The sequence below is a fragment of the Hyperolius riggenbachi genome, chromosome 12 (genome assembly GCF_040937935.1).
Source record: "Hyperolius riggenbachi isolate aHypRig1 chromosome 12, aHypRig1.pri, whole genome shotgun sequence".
In the NCBI taxonomy this organism is placed as follows: Eukaryota; Metazoa; Chordata; class Amphibia; order Anura; family Hyperoliidae; genus Hyperolius; species Hyperolius riggenbachi.
Window position 1 is genome coordinate 30367104 of NC_090657.1, and position 15406 is coordinate 30382509.

General features: G+C 49.0%; 2 protein-coding genes across 5 annotated transcripts in view; one reads left to right on the forward strand and one right to left on the reverse strand.

Annotated features, from left to right (window-relative positions):
- The window catches only part of LOC137542021 (uncharacterized), a 217345-nt gene that overhangs the window by 102394 nt on the left and 99545 nt on the right, over positions 1-15406 (reverse strand). For 3 of the 4 annotated variants that reach the window (XR_011025329.1, XM_068263615.1, XM_068263614.1), the window contains exon 3: positions 8086-8192. The exons of the other annotated variant lie outside the window; for it this stretch is intronic. The gene's annotated coding sequence lies outside the window, so the exon portion shown is untranslated. The remainder of the gene's footprint in view (positions 1-8085; positions 8193-15406) is intronic. 4 annotated transcript variants of the gene reach the window in all.
- LOC137540908 (ADP-ribosylation factor-like protein 11) lies at positions 3648-4268 on the forward strand. Its single transcript, XM_068262090.1, has one exon. It carries the CDS (start codon positions 3702-3704, stop codon positions 4266-4268), a length of 567 nt encoding a protein of 188 aa, XP_068118191.1. The 5' UTR covers positions 3648-3701.

Consider the following 15406-nt stretch of genomic DNA (forward strand, 5'->3'; position numbering starts at 1 on the left):
ATTACAGACATGTACCGAAATTGAATGTCTATGCCGTAAGCGTAATTTCGTAATGCGTAATAGCGTAAAATTACGCGTAATGATCCGTAAGCGTAGCTTTCTCCATTACGACCAGCACTGGGCGCTGGAACGATGCGGCACTGTCACATGCCACAGGTCTCTGCCGGATGGAGGGGACCCAGGTGGGGGGGGGGGGGGGGTGGCTCTGCTTCCCCTTTCCCCCCCGGCACCCAATGGATGGAACGCCCCTGCCAACTTTTAGATTCACAGCACAATTTTCTGTAAGACCAAAATATATCCCATTTGTGTTTTTTTGTGGTGCTATATACTTTGTTGTTTGTGTAATTATTTATATTTAATAATTCTAGCTATTATTACTATTACCTTTTGTATCACCTTTTTTTATTATACACATTTCTGTGTCATGTTTTGTTTGGAAGAATCCTTCAACTGTTTTTTTGTTTTTTTTTTGTTTATAACTTTTTATCAGGTTTTCAAACCATTCAAAAAAAGCTCACGATACAATTCAGATTATAGAAAATCAAACGAGAATTACAGCATCAATTGTCACAGACGTCTCACGCTGACGACAACTTAGTCTCAATGCTGTATTTTTGAGTTTCTCTTGTTGGGATTTTTTTTTATTTTTTTTAAAGAGTACCTAAGATGAACAGTATGAAAGGATTTATATTTACCTGGGGTTTCCTCCAGCCCCATGGTATCTGTTAGCTCCCCCACAGTCCTCCTGGTCCTCCAGGTGTTGCTGCTGTCAGGCCCTTAAAGACTTCGACTGTGCTGAGTCATGGGCCAATGTGCAGGTACGGTCTTGACTGCATGTCCCCCCCCCCCACACACACCGATCGAAAGGACTACGAGAACTTACTACGGGAGCTGGAGGAAGCCCCAGGTAAGTACAAATCATTGATGCTATTCATCTCAGGTTTACAAGTTTTTGTTTTTTGGAGGGTACCTCCTATAATAATACATTACCTTTATAATTAATGTGGTTTTCATTGGTATGGTGAAGCAGTGACGTCATTCCCACGCCACAGTGCCAACCCCCCCCCCCCCAACATAGAGCAGAACACATTGCACAGCCTCGTCCCTGCAATGTCGCCCGAGGGAGTCCCGATCCCCGTTGGGTGATATTGATTGACTGTATCATCCTCCATGACCTTTTGCTGCTCGGATCAGGTCATCTCGGCACCTGATCTGCTCTGCTCCTGACTAGGGCGCCGCCATAGACTCTGTACAGCGCTGCGTAATATGTCGGAGCTATATAAATACTTCAAATAAATAAATAAAATAAATAGACCGTAATGTTTATATGGCTGTGCAGGGGGATTTCTCAAGAAATCCTTGTAATCCGGGTGCTGACAATCAGGGATGGGCTCAAATTCGAATTCGGTTGATTTCAGATAGTTGCTATCCGGATTTCACCCAGATACCTGTGCGGGGTGCGCGGGGGCGTCAAGCTTACCTATCTGACGTCTTCTTCGGTCCGTCCCTCGTCGCCTCCCACGATGCGCTCCACGCTGCGGTCACGTGATTACAAACACTTCCTCCTTCCAGGTTGAAGGAGAAAGTGTATAGTCACATGACGCTGGATTGGACCGCATCGTGGGAGGTGCCGAGGGACGGACCGAAGAAGACGTCAGATAGGTAAGCTTGACCCCCTGCCCACCCCGCACAGGTATCTGGGTGAAATCCGGATAGCAACTATCTGAAATCAACCGAATTCGAATTTGAGCCCATCTCTGCTGACAATAGCCGGACACAAATTATGTGTCTCCCCCGAGTAGCTACAACTCGGAGAGATAATTTTTTTTTATATGGGCCTGTAAAGTAGCAGCAGTAGCGGGGGGAGCGACCTGCCCAGCGGGTCTACTCACCACCGGTGATTGCCGATTGTTAGCTCCGATCCCCCGTCCACCATGTGATGCCCCTAATACGCATCCCTCCGCCACCCCCCCTTCCCACACAACAACACACAGTGCGTCGTGAGCCAAGCAGCTGACACGGGTGTGTGCAGCCCAGGCCAGCGATGTCGCCCAACCGGATCGGGCCCTGATCTCCAATAGGCGACATCCTTCAAAGGTGTGTACGCATCCTTAGAGGTCTGCACTCCTACGTTCAACTGCAACACTCAACAATTGGACCGCCTGTGTTTATCAGTGTTTATGTCCGTCTTCTCCACCCCCCCCCCCCCCAAAAAAAAATTGTTATTGAAATAGTTGTTAAATATCTCTACCTAAAGGGAAGTCAGACTATAGTGTCCCCCACTAAAAAGGAATTATTTATGCTTTCCTGGCAGAGAACTGGGTTTCTGAGAGCAGGGGATAGATAAAAAAGGTCAATATTTGATATAGTTTAGCACTCTGAGACATGGGACAGACTGTTTCATTGAGCTGAGACAAAAAATAAATCTAATTTTTTTCTTAAAGGGACCCCGATCAGTAACTAAAATCAAAACTTTCACTTACCTGGGGCTTCCTCCAGCCCACCGTAGGCTGCGAGGTCCGCCACCATACTCCTGACTCTTCTGCGGGTCCCGTTGGTGGCTCCATTGCCTGCAACACCTGGGCCTTGCTAGTTTTGAATCCTTCGCACCTCTTCACGTCATCGTGACGGCCGCTCAGTGTCATCACGGCGGCCAGCATGACAGTTCTGCGCATGCACGGTTCAGAGATAGAAAACCATGCATGCGCAGAACTGTCACACTGGCCGCCGTGTTGACGCTGAGCGGCCGGCGCAATCACGTGAAGCGGTGCGAAGGATACAAAACTAGGAAGTGTCGGCCCCACACCCGGCCCGGGTGTCGCCAGCAACGGAGCCGCCAGCGGGACCCGCAGAGGAGTATGGCGAGGGACCTCGCAGCCTACAGTGGGGTGGAGGAAGCCCCAGGTAAGTGAAAGTTTTGATTTTAGTTACTGCTCAGGGCCCCTTTAAGTTTGTAAACATAACATAAAACTGTAGGATATAGAAAAAAAAAAGTCGTTTTTAGGAGTAGGAGGATAGATACAATTGTTTATCTCATCACTTTATTTTCACTTAAAGGACTACTGTAGGAGGGTAGGGGGTAAAATGAGTTGAACTTACCCAGGGCTTCTAATGGTCCCCCACAGACATCCTGCGCCCGCGCAGCCACTCACCAATACTCCGGCCCCGCCTCCGGTTCACTTCTGGAGATTCAGACTTTAAAATCTTAAAGCCACTTTGCCTGCGTTGCCATGTCCTCGCTCCCACTGATGTCACCAGGAGTGTACTGCGCGGGCAAAGACCATACTGGGTCTACGCAGTACGCTCCTGGTGACGTCAGCGGGAGCAAGGACACGGCAACACAGGCACAGTGGTTTTCAGATTTAAAAGTCTGAAATTCCAAAAGTGAACCGGAGGCGGGGCCAGAGCATCGTTGAGTGGCTGCGCGGGCACAGGATATCTGCGGGGGACCATTAGAAGCCCTGGGTAAGTTCGACTAATTTCCCCCCAATCCCCCTACAGTATTCCTTTAAGTTTCACTTTGAGCCTCTACCATTTTCTTAACAAGGAAGAGGGAACTGTGAGTTCACAGGGCTACACCACTGATTCTTACTGTCTTTCTTGCAGATTCAGATGTTCTGCCTGTGCTGGTATGCATAGTGTGTGAAGATACCATGTGACTAATAACTTGGACACACACAAGTGACTATTCAGCAGAAGAAATGGGCAGCCTGGTGAGCAGCTTACAAGGCTTCTGTGGAAGGGGCCATATGACCAAAGCTTCCATTGTAATGTGTGGACCCAGTGGAGCAGGGAAGACCACCATTCTCTACAGAATGAAGTTGAATGAATCTATCATAACTAAACCAACAATTGTTTTTAACAGAGAGACTTTGGACATTGTAGATGACATGACACTTCAGGTAATAGATGTTAGCTTAGGAGGAAAGATATGGCCTCTGATGAGACAGTGTCTCACTGACTGTGATGGGTTTGTGTTTGTAGTGGACAGTACTGTATCTGAGCTATTTATGGATGCCAAGTTGGATCTAGCCAGTCTTTTTACGTACACTGATGATCCCTTGCCATTCATTGTATTGGCCAACAAGCAGGATCAAGAAGGCGCTTGTAGCCCATCTCAAGTGGCATGTCATCTTGACTTGCTAAAATCCCAACATCACAAAGGAGATGTGTTTGGATGCAGTGGAATAACTGGAGACGGGTTAAAAGAAGCTTTAGGGAACTTGTGTTCAAGAATAAAAGAGAACAGATTACAAAAGAGACCATGAATAGACTGTCTAGGAATAATCATTTACCAAGTCTAAAGCTGACCCAAGGCGAATGAGAAAAAAAGTAAGATATTTACCAAGTTTGAGGGAATGCCCTGGATAGTCCAGAGGCTTCCCGGGTCCTCCTTGCCACCGAGGCAGCCAGGTTGCAGATTTATTGCTGCCTGAGGCAAACAGTGTGAAGACACTGCCCCCTCCCCCCCAGCCATGTTTTCCTTCAAATAAAAGCAAAGACCTTGTGGCTTCAGTGGTTTATAAAGCAGGATAAAGAAGTCTGGCAAACACCCCACATATGAAGTGCGGCAATCACTCCACATATGAAGTGCAGCAATCTTCCCACATATGAAGTGCGGCAATCACCCCATGTATAAAGTGTGGCAATTACCCAACATAGAAAATGCAGCAATCACCCCAAATTTGAAATGCAACTAATGCTCACATATGAAGTGTGCCAATCACCCCACATATGCAATACAGCAATCAACCTACCGTACCTATGAAATGCTGCAATCGCCCCAAAAAAGAAATGCGGCAATCACCCTAACAATGCAGCAAGTGGCCCACATACAAAATGCATCAATTACCCCAGAAAAATGCAGGAATTACCACACAGATAGAGCAGTCACTCCCCCAAATGCCATCTAGATTGCTGGTGCTCAGTGGGTTTTGACATTGTACACTCAATGCAGCAACCCTCCCCATCCTATTCTATGTGTTGCAATCAGGGGTAAAATGCCCTCCCAAGCAGCATAGCCCCTCATTGTGCAGCTACTTCACTCCCTCTATTGACCCCATGTTATAATAGCCCCCCCCCATAACCCCCACATGCAGCATATGATTACCCCTAACTCCCTTAAAGTGCAGTCAGTCCACCGGAAGCATGGCTATGATTGGTGTTTAGTGGTGGACTTCAGAACGTACGGTTCCCCCCAGCCCCTTCTTGTTCAATGGTGGTGCTCAGCTCACTGCTTAGTGTATGGGAAGGTGACACAGTCACTCACTCAGTCTTCAGATCATGCAACCCATATAGCAGCCAGCTTTACCACCACAAGGTCCACAAGACATGACGAATGCCGCTGACGTTGTGTTAGTCAGCCTCAGCCACCCTGCCGGCCCCTGGCTAAGCTGGGCCTGATCCAGTTCACTTTTCTCCTAGGTGATATTTTCTCATCTTATAAACAAAATGCCTTTTAAGCCACCAGCAAGCAAGAAAATACTCCGAATCATTTTGACAGTACTGTACTTCACCAGAGGCGGCCTTAGTGTACGCGGGGCCTGGGGCGTGTGTTATATGCGGGGCCTAGAGGCATAAGTGAAGGCCATGCACCGTACCACCACAGTCACGGGCTGGTCCACCTCTAAAGCAGTATGCCTTATTGTTTACAAACTAAGCCATCCAATATAGGAACAATTACAATACGTAATGCATAGCTGCCAACTGTCCCTCTTTCAGAGGGACAGTCCCTCTTTGGGAACCCTGTCCCTCTGTCCCTCTTTCCTCCTCATTTGTCCCTCTTTCAGGGCTCTTTCACATCAGACAATGCGAACAGGAGCCGTTCTCCTGCACGCGTTGTCTGCCTGCGGCGTGTCGTCGGGTATCTGCGGTGCGACGCAATCAGCGGTGGTAGCTGGTAATTAAACCCGACGGAAAACGCCGGCTCGCGGGTGCGTTGGAGGAAAAACTACGCCCGGGTGTGTCGGAACCGCAACGCATCGAAACGCAGCGTCGAGTGTGAAAGGTAAAATGAAAGTCTATGGACTTTCATCTTACCTTGGTTAACGCAAACGGCTTCCGTTTGCGTTAACGCAGAAAGTCTGCCCTAATGTGAAAGAGCCCTTAGGACTTTGTCCCTCTTTCTATGTAGCTCTTTAGACACAAAATGCGCCTGCCAAATTTAACGTGAATTGAATAATTTAACGTGAATTGAATAAATCACAATCATATATAGAGAATTAGCAATCAATGGATGAGCTAAAACATTTGAAAATAAAAAAAAATTTTCCAATAAAAATACGATGAAATAAAAAGATGAAATAAAATTCTCTCTCTTGAGTGTTCGCTACCACAAAGCCTTAAATGTCAATCACTATTTATGTAACAGCGCTCCTCTTCAACCTAAAAATAAAACACAGATAAAAAAAAAAAAAAAAAAAAAAAAAAAAAAAAAAAAATCGCACATAGTGCATCACTGTATTTTCAAATCACAAAGTTCACAAGCGCCCAAACGTGCATAGGTGATAACACTGTGCTCCACTCGTGATGAACAGCAACCCCCTCACACCAGCAGCTCACCAGATGGACACCACCTCACAATCCAGGTGGGTCTAGCGCCGAGCCTTAGAGCGGCCAACTTCAAATAACAGCCTCCACAATGCCTTTTGTCCACACCGGGATCAATCCACTTTAATATACAGTTCCACTTGTAAAAGATACATAAAAACAAATATAGCGTAATACAGTTTAGGTAATAGAGAAGTCCTGCACAGTTACAGCGCACTCACGTAAGTATGATGATAACAGGCATCTTGGGCATCACAGCCCAACAGTAGCTCTCCCTTGTTTGCGGTGCCGGCGTCCCGATCCTCCGCTCCCTGTAGTTGCTACTTCCTTAACGTGCGCGTCTTGCCTCTACCGACCAGTGACGTCAGTGCTCCTGGTCACGCCCTATGCGTTTCATCCAATGGACTCATCAGGGACCTCTTTCTATGTAAATATATATATTGCTCTACTAAAAAATGTTTGATTGACTCTAAACTTTATTCCCATCCTTTAAATTGATATATCACTAATTTTAAAATGTTACTATGGAGGAAAATGAACCAGGATAGAAAGGACCAATGTGGTTTGAGTTATAAAACATATTTTTCTTATGAATCTTTATGGTATGCGTGACTAGGGGTGTGATGGGGGCGTGATCATGATCAGGGGTTTGTGACAGGGGCGTGGCTTAAGTGTCCCTCTTTCTCATCTCAAAAAGTTGTGAGGTATGCGTAATGTAATCAAACTGTCCCTATCTCTAGCTCCCCAGCCAGCCTCTACCTATCCCTAGGTCCTCATGAAACCTAGCACCAATCCCCAGCCTGGAAACTCCAGCCTGAGCCCCCTCTATCTCCAGTCCATGATTGATTAACCTAAATGCCCCTGGGGCCCTCAGGCTGAGGCTCTTGCACGTTACCATAATCTGACATTTGGCAAGCTTCATGTCAGTGCAGAAATTCATTACAAAGATGCAAACGGCATAGTACAGTAAAGCATGCTGAAGACGAAAACCTGACCAATAAAAGGGGGGTTGGTGCAAAATATAAGGTGTGTAAAACAAAATAGGAAAATCTGAGTATTTGTAAATGACACACTGCTCAGAACACAAACAGCTAGACTTCTGTAGACCTTTCCTTCACCACCACCAAAATGAGCAGGGTATGGCGGGCATGACATGCGGGGCCCTCTTCATGTGCGGGGCCTGGGGCGACTGGGGCCCACTTGCCACCCCCAAAGGCCACTTCTGTTTTTCACCTACTTTTTGGTACTTTTTCAAATGCAGAGTACTGAAAAGTTATTTTAAAGAGATGAAAAGGAGAAATCTTGAATTGGATCAGGTTCTCTTTCTATTCTCACGGCTACCCGTACCTGTCCACTCACTATGTCTCTCCAATGACTCTCCAATGCCCCAAGCCGCAGTGGTGTACATAAACCGAACTACACATGTGCAGGGTGGTCTTGCACACATGTAACACACAATGCTAGGAAGAACTGTAGTATGTGCCCAAAGGTATTTAAATATCTAAATTATAGTGTATAGTAGTAGGTAGATCTTACCTCCATAAAATAACAAACCACAGGGGTAGATAAACGTTTTAATGATGCACAATAAGACAATTCGTTTCACGGGTACTGGCCAACTTCCTCATGTCAATAGCAAGTGCCTAAAAACAGAAACATATAGATATATGTTCAGAGGCGTAGCTAGGGCTTTCAGCGCCCAGGGACAAATACTATTAATGCGCCCCCTAAGGTGAAGGCTGCAGCGCACGCAGTGCCAAAAAAGGGGCGTGGCCACATTAAAATGTGGGTGTGGTTATGGGTGGAGCCAAATGTACAGGAAGTTAGCAGGTTCACGCTCACCCACCCTCCCTCAGTATGTACCTTCCAGCATGTTCCAAGACAAATTCAGCAATCATGAGCCCCCCCCCCCCATCAAGACAAATTCAGCAATCATGAGGCCCCCAACATGACCAATTCAGCAATCATGAGGCCCCCAACAAGACAAATTTAGCAATCATGAGGCCCCAGCCCCCAACAAGACAAATTCAGCAATCATGAGGCCCCCAACAAGACAAATTCAGCGATCTTGCGGCCCCCAACAAATCATGAGGCCCCCAACAAGACAAATTCAGTAACCATGAGGCCCCCAACAAGACAAATTCAGCAGTCATGGGGTACATAAATAGACAGCATTTCACATAAATAGGCAGAATGCCCCCTTAATATGGTAGACACCTCTCACCTGGCAGCAGTTCCCCAAAATACACTCAATCCGACAGCAGTGGTTCCCCAAAAATAGGTAGCCCCAGGTCTATACGTGTCCCCAGAATAGGTGGCCAGCGGTATAGATGTCCCCAGAACAGGTAGCCAGGGGTAGAGATGTCCACAGAACAGGTAGCCAGGGGTATATGTGCCCAGTATATGTAGCCAGTTGTATATGTGCCGAGTATATGTAGCCAGGGGTATATGTGCCCAGTATGTGTAGTCAGGGTTATATGTGCCCAGTATATGTAGCCAGGGGTATATGTGCCCAGTATATATAGCCAGGGGTATATGTGCCCAGTATATATAGCTAGGGGTATATATGCCCAGTATATGTAGCCAGGGGTATATATGCCCAGCATATGTAGCCAGGAGTATATGTGCTAAGTATATGTAGCCAGGTGTATATGTGCCCAGTATATGTAGGCAGGGGTATATGTCCCAGTATATGTAGGCAGAGGTATATGTCCCAGTAAATGTAGGCAGGGGTATATGTCCCAGTATATGTAGGCATGTGTATATGTCCCAGTATATGTAGGCAGGGGTATATGTCCCAGTATATGTAGGCAGGGGTATATGTCCCAGTATATGTAGTCAGTGGGTATATGTCCCAGTATATGTAGGCAGGTGTATATGTGCCCAGTATATGTAGTCAGGGGTATATGTGCCCAGTATATGTAGGCAGGTGTATATGTCCCAGTATATGTAGGCAGGGGTATATGTCCCCAGATTAGGTAGCCAGGTGTCCACCCAGCAGGAGGGGAGAAGCGCAGTGGAGGGAGAGCTATGGGGACAGTGGGGAAGGGCGGACATCTCCCCCCCCTTCCCTCACCTTAGGGAGCTCTCCCTCCCTCGCTGTCCCCTCCACAACTAATGTCCGGGTGGCTGGCAGCGGCGGGCTGCGTCTCATCGCAGCGCGGGATGGATTTGCCGCTACTCTGGTCTGGTCCAGACCAGAGCAGCGGCTGCAGGACCTGAACTTCCAGCGCTGGAGCGAGACGGAGGTAAGTCCCGCCCGCTGCACCAGCCACCCGGACATTAGTTGTGGAGGGGAGAGTGAGGGAGGGAGAGCACTAAGGTGAGGGAAGGGGTGGGGAGATGGCCCCCCTTCACCACTGCTGCTCACAGCTCTCCCTCTTCTCTGCGCTGCTCCCCTCCCCAAAAAAAAACCCTGCAGCTCAGCTGGGCGCCCTTGGGGACCTAGTGCCCGGGGGCACGTGTCCTACCCTGACCCCCCCTAGCTACGCCCCTGTATATGTTCTAATGGCCCACTAAAATAAAACGTAAGTCACACTGTGCTTGTATAAAAAACAAGTATATAATTTGAAAGATATTTCACATAAAAGTACATATACACAATAGTGTTGGGCGAACAGTGTTCGCCACTGTTCGGGTTCTGCAGAACATCACCCTGTTCGGGTGATGTTCGAGTTCGGCCGAACACCTGACGGTGCTCGGCCAAACCGTTCGGCCATATGGCCGAACTAAGAGCGCATGGCCGAACGTTCCCCGAACGTTCGGCTAGCGCTGTGATTGGCCGAACGGGTCACGTGGTTCGGACCCGAACGCGCTCTGATTGGCCGAACTGTCACGTGGTTCGGGTAAATAAATACCCGAACCACGTCATATCTCCGCCATTTGTCTGTGGGTTTAGCTTTGGGTAGGCAGGCAGGGTAGTTCGCGCTCCAGCCACGCTAGCCAGGGTCCCCCCCAGTCATTGTGTGTCACTGCTGGGAACAGTAGTACACCGCTCGTTCAGCCACACTATATAGCATTCTGTGTACTGTTCTGTGTCTGCTGGGAACAGTAGTACACCGCTCGTTCAGCCACACTATATAGCATTCTGTGTACTGTTCTGTGTCTGCTGGGAACAGTAGTACACCGCTCGTTCAGCCACACTATATAGCATTCTGTGTACTGTTCTGTGTCTGCTGGGAACAGTAGTACACCGCTCGTTCAGCCACACTATATAGCATTCTGTGTACTGTTCTGTGTCTGCTGGGAACAGTGGTACACCGCTCGTTCAGCCACACTATATAGCATTCTGTGTACTGTTCTGTGTCTGCTGGGAACAGTAGTACACCGCTCGTTCAGCCACACTATATAGCATTCTGTGTACTGTTCTGTGTCTGCTGGGAACAGTAGTACACCGCTCGTTCAGCCACACTATATAGCATTCTGTGTACTGTTCTGTGTCTGCTGGGAACAGTAGTACACCGCTCGTTCAGCCACACTATATAGCATTCTGTGTACTGTTCTGTGTCTGCTGGGAACAGTAGTACACCGCTCGTTCAGCCACACTATATAGCATTCTGTGTACTGTTCTGTGTCTGCTGGGAACAGTAGTACACCGCTCGTTCAGCCACACTATATAGCATTCTGTGTACTGTTCTGTGTCTGCTGGGAATAGTGGTACACCGCTCGTTCAGCCACACTATATAGCATTCTGTGTACTGTTCTGTGTCTGCTGGGAACAGTAGTACACCGCTCGTTCAGCCACACTATATAGCATTCTGTGTACTGTTCTGTGTCTGCTGGGAATAGTGGTACACCGCTCGTTCAGCCACACTATATAGCATTCTGTGTACTGTTCTGTGTCTGCTGGGAACAGTAGTACACCGCTCGTTCAGCCACACTATATAGCATTCTGTGTACTGTTCTGTGTCTGCTGGGAACAGTAGTACACCGCTCGTTCAGCCACACTATATAGCATTCTGTGTACTGTTCTGTGTCTGCTGGGAACAGTAGTACACCGCTCGTTCAGCCACACTATATAGCATTCTGTGTACTGTTCTGTGTCTGCTGGGAACAGTAGTACACCGCTCGTTCAGCCACACTATATAGCATTCTGTGTACTGTTCTGTGTCTGCTGGGAATAGTGGTACACCGCTCGTTCAGCCACACTATATAGCATTCTGTGTACTGTTCTGTGTCTGCTGGGAACAGTAGTACACCGCTCGTTCAGCCACACTATATAGCATTCTGTGTACTGTTCTGTGTCTGCTGGGAACAGTAGTACACCGCTCGTTCAGCCACACTATATAGCATTCTGTGTACTGTTCTGTGTCTGCTGGGAATAGTGGTACACCGCTCGTTCAGCCACACTATATAGCATTCTGTGTACTGTTCTGTGTCTGCTGGGAACAGTGGTACACCGCTCGTTCAGCCACACTATATAGCATTCTGTGTACTGTTCTGTGTCTGCTGGGAACAGTAGTACACCGCTCGTTCAGCCACACTATATAGCATTCTGTGTACTGTTCTGTGTCTGCTGGGAACAGTAGTACACCGCTCGTTCAGCCACACTATATAGCATTCTGTGTACTGTTCTGTGTCTGCTGGGAACAGTAGTACACCGCTCGTTCAGCCACACTATATAGCATTCTGTGTACTGTTCTGTGTCTGCTGGGAATAGTGGTACACCGCTCGTTCAGCCACACTATATAGCATTCTGTGTACTGTTCTGTGTCTGCTGGGAATAGTGGTACACCGCTCGTTCGCCACTGTATAGCATTGTGCTCTGTGTCGCTGCTGGGAATAGTGGTACACCGCTCACCCGTCACTGTATAGCATTGTGCTCTGTGTCGCTGCTGGGAATAGTGGTACACCGCTCACCCGTCACTGTATAGCATTGTGCTCTGTGTCGCTGCTGGGAATAGTGGTACTGTATAGCATTTCTGTACTGCCACTGTACTGCTGCCAGTCAGCGTGTACTGTAAGGATAAGTGAAATGAGGAAGAAATCCGGTGAAAGAGGGAGGGGCAAGGGAAGAGGTGTTTCCCCTGACGGTTCACGTACAGGCCACAGGGGAGCACCCAAGAAAACCCACTCAATACCGCCCATGTTGTCCAGGACAACAACCCTCACAAATCCAAAAGAACAGGACCAGATAATTACTTGGATGACCTCTCAAGCGTCCAGCAGTGGGTTAAGCAGCACCAGCACATCACGCACGAGGTCCGAGTCCTCAGCCAGTTACAAGGAGCCAGTGGGCACAAAGCTGACACAACCGGCAGCGACACCACGCACACAACTGCCAGATAACCAGTCCGATGAATTACCTCAGGACACAATGGGGTATTCGCAGGAGCTATTCCCAGCCCAACAAACTTCCACCTTTCAAAGGTCAATGGAGGAACAGCCAGAAATGTTGTGCCTGGATTCACAACCGTTAACTGTGGGAAATGCACCGCGCACTGAAATACAAGGCGAGTCCGAAGAGGACTCGGAAACCCAAATCCCAGAGCAATTTGGGCAGGAGGGGTTGCAATTGCAGGAGGTCGGCCGACAAGATCTGGAAGACGACGTTGGAGTGTGCTGCGCAGAGGTTGTTGTGGGGAGCTCTACTCCACGGCGGTGGCCCACAATGACATATGACGAGTTTGAGGAGATGGAAGAGGAGGGTATGGACAATGTGGACAGAGACCCAGATTTTGTTTGTGAACGAGAACATCGCCGTCGTAGCAGCAGCACAGATGAGTCTGTTGAAGAACACACTGCTGCACGAGTTCGCCTTGTGCCACAAGGTAGGCGGCGCGCAATTTCAGGCACCACAAGCGTGGAAGTTCAAGTGAGAGGCAAAAGAGGAGCAAACAGAAATCGCCAGCAAGGAGGCAGGTGCTCCAAAGTCTGGGCTTTCTTTGAAGACTGCACTGAGGATGTTACCATGGCGATTTGCAAGGTGTGCAAGACCCGCCTGAGCAGGGGGAAAAATATTAACAACCTCTCCACCACCAGCATGAGCCGTCACATGCTATCCAAACATCCCACTCTTTGGGCAAACGCGTCAGGACAGGGTACCAGAAACAACACTGCCTCCCTTGGGTTCACCAGACTCACCACCAGACCCGCCTCAGCAGCAGCAGTAGCCCAGCCATTGCGTGGTTCACAACATTCACAAACATCAGACGACGCTGACACTGTCACTTTCCGGAGTAGTGCTCTTGAGGTCTCCCAGTGTTCATCAAACACAACAACCAACAGCCCTTCCGTGTGCAGCGCTACGGTTCAGTTGTCTGTGTCGGAGATGTTTGAGCGCAAGAGGAAATTGCCAGCAAATGACCCCCGGGCCGTGGCAGTAACAGCCAGCATAGCCAAGCTTCTGGCCTGCGAAATGCTGCCATATCGATTGGTGGAGACAAACAGCTTCAAGGGCATGATGTCAGTGGCCATCCCACGTTACGTGGTTCCCAGCCGCTACCACTTTGCACGCTCTGCAGTGCCTGAGTTGCATGAGCACGTGGTCAGCAAAATAACCCGAAGCTTGAAGAATGCCGTTGCCTGCAAGGTTCACCTCACCACTGACACCTGGACGAGTGCGTTCGGCCAGGGTCGATACATCTCCCTTACCGCGCACTGGGTGAACCTTGTGGAGCCTGGCAGCGATTCCTCACCTGCTACGGCACGGGTGTTGCCCACGCCACAAACAGCTGCACCGCCGTCCCTCCCACTGGATAACAGCAGCACCTACCTCTCTGACTCCTTCTCCTCCAACGCATCTCAAAGCTGTACCTCATCCGGAAACGCTAACCCAGCAGCAGTAGGATCGTGGAAGCAGTGCAGCACAGCTGTTGGCATGCGTCAGCAAGCGTTGCTGAAGCTAATCTGCCTTGGGGATAAGCAGCACACAGGGGAGGAAATTTGGAGGGGAATAAAGGAACAGACGGATTTGTGGCTGGCACCGCTGGACCTGAAACCGGGCATGGTTGTGTGTGATAATGGGAGTAATCTCATTCGCGCTTTAAGGTTGGCTAAGCTGACACACATCCCTTGCCTGGCGCACGTGATGAACCTAGTAGTTCAGCGGTTCCTGAGGACATACCCAGGCGTGCCCGATCTGCTGTTGAAGGTGCGTCGAGTGTCCAAACATTGTAGAAATTCCAGTACTGCTTCGGGGGCACTCGCCAAGATGCAGGAGCGCTTCAATCTCCCCCACCATCGCTTGCTGTGTGATGTCCCTACGCGCTGGAATTCTACGCTGCACATGCTAGCCCGCTTTTGCGAGCAGAAGAGTGCAGTGGTCCAGTACATGACGGCGCAGTACCGAGGCGCATCCGGCCAGCTGCCAAGCTTCTGTGGATCCGATTGGGCCAACATGTTGGATCTCTGCCAAGTCCTCCAAAATTTTGAGCAATCCACGTTGCTTGTGAGCAGTGACAACTCTTCAGTCAGCATTACCATACCACTGCTGTGTTTACTGAAGAGGTCGATGTTAAAAATCAAGGAAACAGCTGTCATGATGCAACTGGGGGAATCTGAAGGAGAAAACGATCAGCGTGATGGTACCAACATCAGGCCATCCGCCTCAGGGAACGCTGGCCCCAGCAGCTATGACGAAGAAGAGGAGGAGGAACAGCTGGAGTTGGAGCAGGAATTTCATGCCACCACTGACGAGGGCCAGAGCGGTGCACGTTGGACTTCCACAATTCAACGCGAATGGTCAGCAGAAGCAGACCAGGAGGAAGGTGACGACTATGATGCATCACAACAACTATCACAACGCTCACAAGAGGATGATGAGGATTCTGGTAGGACTCTGGCACACATGGCTCAATTCATGCTAGACTGCATTGAACGTGACCCACGCATTGTGCGCATTCTGGACAACACCAAT

Excerpts from the sequence above, each read along its gene's own strand:
- LOC137540908 (XM_068262090.1), top strand. The coding sequence starts at position 3,702 with ATGGGCAGCCTGGTGAGCAGCTTACAAGGCTTCTGTGGAAGGGGCCAT.